The 7,750-nt window shown below is 37.3% G+C and overlaps 1 protein-coding gene across 1 annotated transcript in view; it reads right to left on the bottom strand.

Annotated features, from left to right (window-relative positions):
* Positions 1 to 417: 417 nt before the first annotated feature.
* The window catches only part of slc17a9b (solute carrier family 17 member 9b), a 16,077-nt gene continuing 8,744 nt past the window's right edge, over positions 418 to 7,750 (bottom strand). The window contains exons 7-13 of the mRNA XM_014016778.1: positions 6,945 to 7,041; positions 6,556 to 6,643; positions 6,442 to 6,476; positions 6,225 to 6,340; positions 4,348 to 4,403; positions 4,208 to 4,237; positions 418 to 3,829 (exon numbers count right to left, since the gene is read on the bottom strand). Of these exons, the coding sequence (XP_013872232.1) occupies positions 3,654 to 3,829; positions 4,208 to 4,237; positions 4,348 to 4,403; positions 6,225 to 6,340; positions 6,442 to 6,476; positions 6,556 to 6,643; positions 6,945 to 7,041 (598 nt within the window). The 3' untranslated portion in view covers positions 418 to 3,653. The remainder of the gene's footprint in view (positions 3,830 to 4,207; positions 4,238 to 4,347; positions 4,404 to 6,224; positions 6,341 to 6,441; positions 6,477 to 6,555; positions 6,644 to 6,944; positions 7,042 to 7,750) is intronic.

The raw sequence follows: 7,750 nt of genomic DNA, 5'->3' as shown, positions 1-7,750 counted from the left end.
ACATGGCACGCAGCATCCTGCCATATGGTGCCACCACATACGTCCTGCTGGCCCCACACCCGGGATCTGGGCGTGTAGTGAGCTGCTGGTGTGAACATGACAGCCCGGCACCAGAACCTGTTCACCAGCTGATCCAGGCAGAACTGGACGAGTCTGTAGTTTCTTTAAAAAAGAAAAAGGAAGGAAGCAAAGAAAATGCCCCTTTTTAACTTTAAAGTCAGAAAAAGTTACTCCGTGAAGATGCCAAGAGTTGCCGCAAAGTGTTCTTGACAAAAAAAAAAAGTTCAAGCTCATCATGTYGTTCCGCTGAGGGTTTCTGTTCTGGACTGCTAAAGACTGTGGGAAACGTGCTCTCCTCATTCTTGACACTGTGCTGCCTCTCTGTGGAACTACAGAGAAAATACAAGCACATCGATGTAAGCAAAATACAACTTTATTCAAAATGGAACGCTTTAAGAATCACAGTACTGCATATTCTTGTATTATAACATTCTTTTAGGTAAATTATAACCGTTATGGAAACAGGTTTTCAGGAACTTACATTAAGATGTTGGTTAAATGTTTAGTCATTATGTGGGTTTTTAAGTGCTGCAATTTGTCAGTAAAATAAGAAAAAAAGGACGAGATGTTTAGGAAGCTCRTACAGTATAATATATGACAAATATTTTAAGAATGTGTTGGAAAGACTGGATGGTTTATTRTTATTTCATTTAAATAAATACACTTCATGGTCTCTATAAATCTATGCATTGACAAAAAAAAAAAAAATAAAATTAAATATAAATATAATTATTGTAAATACAACTGTCAGCAAAAACATAAAAACCAACCAAATCAAAGAAGATGAAACGTTTCAGAGACTAGTCATGGTTATGCAACAAAATAAAAAAATAAATACTCATTCTGCTTTTAAGTGACTATAAAACCTCAGGAAAAGCTGGGGAAATCAGTCCATGTATAATGAGCTACAATTTGTTTTATTTGCCTTGTAGCCCTGACATACAGTATGTAGTAAGAAGTTAAAACTAAATACCATAATTGTTTTGGAGATAAAGACCGGGATTAAAAATAAAATAAATGTGAAAATCAGTCAGTTTACATTAAATCTAAATAATTCCATGTGGCTCAAATTTGTGTTAAGTTTGATTTGATAAATTAAATAAAAAGAAATTAATTTATTAGGTTCCTTTAGTTTGATGCCAGAATTTAAAGAGTTACAATACAATGATCAAATGATTGTTTATGATATTATCAACTAAATTAATGTGTTAATTTTACTGCTTTATAGGAGTCTATTCTTTAGCATTAGTGGCTGAAGATGTATTTTCTCAAAAGAAAAAAAGGAACCGTGTCTAAAAATTAGCCACAAGTTAGCAGGTGTCTGTAACAGCACTTAACATGTAACATTGCTTTTATGTGCTTCTCTAGAATAAATCAATATTATGAAAAAAAAAAAAAAAAAAAAAAAAAAAAAAAAAAAACACTTTACAACAATGGCTACAAGTCAGTGACACATTAAATGAACCACTATTGTAGAACGAAGGACAGTTGAATAAAATACACACTCACTGATAAATTGACCTTTCTGGTACCAGGTTGGGCTCCTATTGTCTTCAAAACTGCCTTAATCAGATTCAACAAGTTGTGGGAAATATTCCTTTAGCTTTAGATCCTGATTGACAATAAGCATCACGCTGTTGGTGCAGCCTCCAGATAATAATGTAATAACGTGAATCTCTCTCCCGTTCCACCACATCCCACACATGGACAACTGGATTGAGATCTGGTGAAYATTGAGACCACTACAGTTCAATGAATCAAGACTCATCAGAGCAGGTGATGTTGTTCTAAATGAGCCACAGTTTCCTGTTCTTAGCTGACAGGAGTGGCACCTGGTGTGCTCTCATGCTGCTTTAGCCCATCTGTTTCAAAGTGTGATGTACTGTGTGTTCAAAGATTCTGCAGATCTTTGTATCAATCATTGATCTGTGCGTTGATGATCACAAACACTGTGCTTCCTAGATTTGGACTTTTAAACAAGGTCAATAAATACAATCAGCATTTTGAAGGTCGAATCAAATTTGCTACAAAAAATGAATCAGTATGGATTCTTGTGTCTGCTTAACACCAAAAACAAATATAAAAGCTTATTTCTCTTAGTAAGGCAGAAAAGTAATTACAAAGAAGGACAAGTTTTACAAAGTACAATGACTTATAATCAATACTATGCAACAGCAAAACACATTTTGCTACAATTTTGCAGCTCAAATGAGGCACAAAATAATAACTGCATAGATATAAARGTCACAAAACAAGTATCAAGATTAAACAAACGGTGAAACATTCATTCCCATATTCAGTTTGAATTATCCAGCTCATAAGCTGCTAAATACTCTGTATTTGCACATTCAATTAACCCCTAGTCCCAACATTACTTCCAATTCTGTTGCAATATTCAAGTGTAATAAAAAAATGGACTTCTGTATTTAAAGCAATTTTTAAAATGAGAGCCCATGAGTCTGGCAGCATCACACCAAAGAACTGAGCTATTTCCAACTCCACTATTTTTACTTCCTGTTTAGTGCCTCTGTAACAAATGTTTTAAGAGTAAATGATAAAGACTGTATTTTTTAAATGGGAAGTTGCATTTTTTGCTCATCTGCCTGAGCAAGTAACAATAATGATGAGCTTATCTTCAATGGAATAATAGTAGAATGAAAAACAAAGTCCATTTTGGTTGTCTCTACCACACTGACAGCTCTAATCTAGTTCTTCTTTTAAAAGAAGAAAAAAAATACTTCTGATACTCAAATAAATATAGTACTGAAAATAATTTATTGAGGTATGTTTTATTAGACCCATTTACATTGAAAAAAATAATAATTACTAACCTTTGGTCTGATAACTCGCAACATATTATTTAATAATGCACTCAGCTGAAGCACGGCTGCCATAAAGCTTTCCATTACCCTTCAGGTAAATGACTGGGTGAATTTGAAACCATAAAGACAGGGACTACAGAAGTTAACACTGAGTTCCTGCCAAGTAATCTGAGGGTAGTGAGGTGTCACTCAAATATTTCTCTCAGGAGTAAATGGGTCATTCTACAGAACGACAGAGTTTGAACACTCACACTTCTTTTGTAACAGGGTAAAAAAAATAAAGACTAGTTTTGTTTATCACAGGTGTCAGACAGTCATCACTGTGACAGCTCCTCGCTAAACCAGGAAGTTATAGCTTCCAGATAATCTCTGTGCTTTTATTTATAGCACCAGCAGAGCCTAAAGTAAACAGTTTCCCTGCAACTGTTTAATCACCGCACAAGCTGGGAGCTGGAGGTTGTACAGGCGCTTTCTTCCTTCCCTGAACCAGCAGAGAAACTTCTAATTCTAGGACTCAAATCTGCAGCTGCATCAGGATTGTTCAGTCAGGATTGTTCAGTAACACATGCTCTGCTGTGTGCTTTTCAGTAACTCTCTTTTTTTTTATTCAGTAACCAGACAGAGCCAATCAAACTCTAGTCTGCAGGTTTTCTCCACGTGCTTTTTGCTACCTTCTGGACAGCAATCCCAGGTAGATGTTCAAGCTGCAAATTGTCCCAACTCACATCATGTTTCTGGAGGGAAAAGTACTCTCTCGCCCCAACTGGTGATTCAGATGTGAATGTTGTGGCGGAGCTTACTGGAATCGATATCGACTCGGCGAGCTTCAGCGAAAGCCAAGAAGGTGCAGAGGCCCAGCAGGTTGAAGGTGGTGATGAGTGCAAACATTGACGCCCACGAGCCTGTCGCCTCGATGAGATACCCCGARAAGTACACCATCAAGACTCCTGCAAAATACCAACCAAAAATAACGACATTAAAGCATTTGGTCGTCAGGTTAGAAACSAAACAACATCCTTCATGTGAGGCAAGGTTCRTTTTTTTTATTAATGCAAATAACCATGGAGTAAAAAGGCTATTGTATTTTATACTCCCTTCAGAGTCACCATCAACTGTCACCGCTTGCTTTGTTTTATTCATACAGATTTTATTATATTGTCCCTTGATGAAATATGCATGGCACATGAGAGCCAGAGCACCTGACAGCGACACATCATCCCAAACTTTGAATTGACAAAAGGGAAACCTTTCACTTCAATCCACAGCGTTTGGCGACAGCTGCTAAAAGATTCCAAATAATCATTTCTGCATCAGCAGAAACTCACCTGAGAATGCCCCACATGTATTCATGACACCTGAAAAAGGGAACCCAAGATTATGAGAGTATGTGATTATAAGATGCAATATTTATCAGGCAATTCAATTTTTAGCTTTGAATTTTTAAAAGAATATTTTTTTTACTTACCAAACAGAGCTCCAGCACAGGAAGGAGCAAGATCTTGAACATTTAAAGAAACACCACTGTAACAGAAATGCATGTTCTTAGCAATGTTGTCATAAAAAAATAAATAAATCACATGATAAGTCAAGCTTGTATCACCGTCCTCTCAGCAATTTAACATCCCACTTTCAGTGACTGTATCTCTCTTTCAGTTTGTTTTACCACGTATTAAAGCCAAAATTGTACACATCACACCACTTCATTTGGGTAAGTTTAAAATGGGGATAAACTACAACACAATTTACATTGTTAGATATTTAACAAATAAAAAGCTAAATGTAGAAACAATGTGAGAGCCAGTAATTAGATGAAGTATGTGTACATCCTTATCAGTTAAACTTGACAAAACCTGTTGAAAACTATGTTAAATGTTTAGATTTTTATAATTAAAAAGGAGATTATAGAGAACCCTAAACCACTGCATGTCCTCTCKTTGGTCTTGGCAGCAACTCCCTGCAACCAAGGTTGGACTTTTCAATAAAGCTTGTTTGTCCATAAAACCAATAAATGTGTCAGGATTGTCTAAATACATTCATAAAGCCAGAGTTATTAACAAAAAGGCAATTTTCCGCCAATATCAGATTTTGTATTTTTCCTCTCCAGGATACGTAAACAAGGGCTTGATTCCCTTCCCTCTCCCCGTGTCATCCATGTGGGAGCAGTCTGAGGGCCGTGAGGAGGAAGGGGAAACTCTGAACTCTAGTGAACTGAGCACTAGACGATGAGATCTGGTCTCTGGTGGGCCTTGGATCGATGCCAGCACAGAGAATTAACCTAAAACGTCACTGGCCCCACTGAATCCCGCTCCAGTCTCATGTGTTTGACCCCCCCCCCTCCCCCTCTAGTGAGTCGTTTTTAAGTGCATATGATTCTGTATTTACGAGTAAATATAAGATCAGGGCAACGTTTTTTAACTCACCTATCCTATTGTGTTTTTCCAAGCTGCAAAAGGTAGCGCGACCATGTTGCGCAAGACCTGTTCATCCGTTCCCCCATGTTTGTCATGTGTGTCTTTCTTTTGAACGGGTGTTCTTAACTGCAATTTCGTTCTGCATTGCATCTCTGATGCTGTGTGTGAATGACAACAAAGCTGATTCTGATTGTTTTTATTTCATAATGTTTGGATTGGTTAAATTATGCAGATAGATTATTCCCTTTTTAAGCATTTTTTTTCCTTGTTAATCATAGAGCCAAAAGCTGTTCCCCCAAAAAGTGTAAAAATAACTCTGCTGTGCACACTGTAAATAACAGTGCATATTCATTACCAGGGAAGTGGTGTAATACATTGCATGCAATAATAATCAATGTTAAATGAGATCTTTGCTAAATTTTGGGTAAAGTTTGCTCAAACCATAGCAGAAATGTTTGACTCATTTTACAACTGCATGTAAAAGCTAATTATGTGGCTTTTTTAATAAGTATGTACTGTGTTTTTCCATAACAGGTAGGACACAATGTGAATTGTGGTTTCAGCAATTTTCCCAAGTGGTTAAGAAAGAAAAATCCAGCAGTCCAGACAACAAAATGAGTTTGAGCGCAGTTTAATAACCGTGTGCAAAATAAAAGTTGGAGAGTTGTCAAGGATAAATTGAGTCAAGTTTATTGATTTGGGACCTTGGATAAGAATATTGATCCCATAGGAAAGGATAACCTCTGCACCAGGTTTAGCCACTGGCTAATTTCCACTTACAATATCAGAGGCTAAATGCGTGTAAAATAAAGACATACAATAACATTATAAAACACAAGAGCAGAGGAAAAAACAAAGTTAACCCTTAAAAACCACCATAAATGTTGAGGAAGAAGTTGTTCTAAAAGTTTGTAAGAGCTGGAGCCAGTACCTGTGACTGAAGGTGGTGAGGCCCATCGTGGCTGATACAAATACTACAGCCAAGGGAAAGGTGGGGTCACCACAAAGGAGGACAGTAAAAACACTGCACACACCCATGGAGAAAAACTAAGAGGAAGGAAGAAATACAAAACACAAACATTTTACTGTTTGTAGAGATGACTAGAATGCACTTTGGATTGAGAATACAATCATTTCAAATCACGTACCTGCATAAGCTTCCTTACTGAGGCGGTGTCAAAACCTGGAGGGGTTTAAGCCAACACTGTGTCAATAACATGCATTTAAAAAAAGCTCAGATATCTTAAACTCAGGTTTTTTACCTTGGCGTATGAGGTGGTCAGAGAGGCAGCCGCTAAATAGAGATGAGGGTATTGCCACCAACCAAGGAATGACATTAAACACCCAGCCCTGGAGAAACAACACATTTACAAACTCATCTGTTTTATAATGGAGTCTCAGAGTTTTTTTATCACTCCCATTTGAAGAGAAACAGGAAAAACGTTTCACAGATTTGAGTCAGTACCATTAAGCTCAGGCATTTTAGAAAACAAAGAGGTAAAGGTGAGTTAAAATCTTAAGCTGAGACAGATATTATAATAAAGCTCCCGTCTTTCTCAGTTTTATCTGCTACGGAGTATGCGTTTTGTTTTCTTGCAAATGGAAAAGGTCAAGYGTAGGATGTGAAGGAGCATGAGAAGCTCATTGTTACCTTGGCATCAGGGAAAGTGTCTTTAAAGAACATTGGCAGCCATGACAACAGAGTGAAGAAAGTGCTTGCTGTGCAAAGGTGCGTCACTATCACGGCGCTGAGGAGAGAGTCAGGAGACAAACAATTAGTTACACCTGAGAATGCCGAGACGTTTTCAGCAAAGCCTGCTCAGTTTTGCTGACAGTGCTGGATTTGTTACAAATAACACTGAAMTGATTTGACAGATGCCTGTCTTGTGTCGCTTTCCTCCGTTCCTTTCTTCACACACCCAACTTTAAAATGCAGGCCGTAATTACCCAACGGTGAGTTAGCGATTCAAGCCCAAAGGCAAAGAAAACATCTAATATTTAATCCCTGAGGTGAATGGAATCAAACCAAAGCATTAAAGGTCACCCTGTCAGTGGAGCACATCATGCATACATAGATGTTGGAGGTGTGATGGTGCATGCATCCATACTGTGACAGTGTGGGACAAACGTTTAAGGCCAGAATGTGAATTAGTCAACAAATGTGTCAGTCACAGTGATCGCGGAATGCTGTAGCTGGAAGTGAAATGAGCGTTAAATGTATGGCAAGCAGTTTAACATAAAGTAACAGGTGCTTTCAAAAATACAGAGGCAAGACATTCATTTATGTAATCAATATCCCTGATTTCAAGCATCAAATACGGTTGATTTCTTTTAATCTGTTCTTATCGTCAACAGTTTGTTGAAAAGTTGTTTACTTGGTGGGAATATAGTAGTTATGACAATAAAATTCTTATGCTCAATAAGAATTTATATAAATAAATTTTATTTATATAAATA

The sequence above is a fragment of the Austrofundulus limnaeus genome, unplaced genomic scaffold (genome assembly GCF_001266775.1).
Source record: "Austrofundulus limnaeus strain Quisiro unplaced genomic scaffold, Austrofundulus_limnaeus-1.0 Scaffold3, whole genome shotgun sequence".
Lineage (NCBI taxonomy): Eukaryota > Metazoa > Chordata > Actinopteri > Cyprinodontiformes > Rivulidae > Austrofundulus > Austrofundulus limnaeus.
The sequence above is the reverse complement of the archived record's forward strand: the minus strand, read 5'-3'. Positions and strand labels throughout refer to the sequence as shown.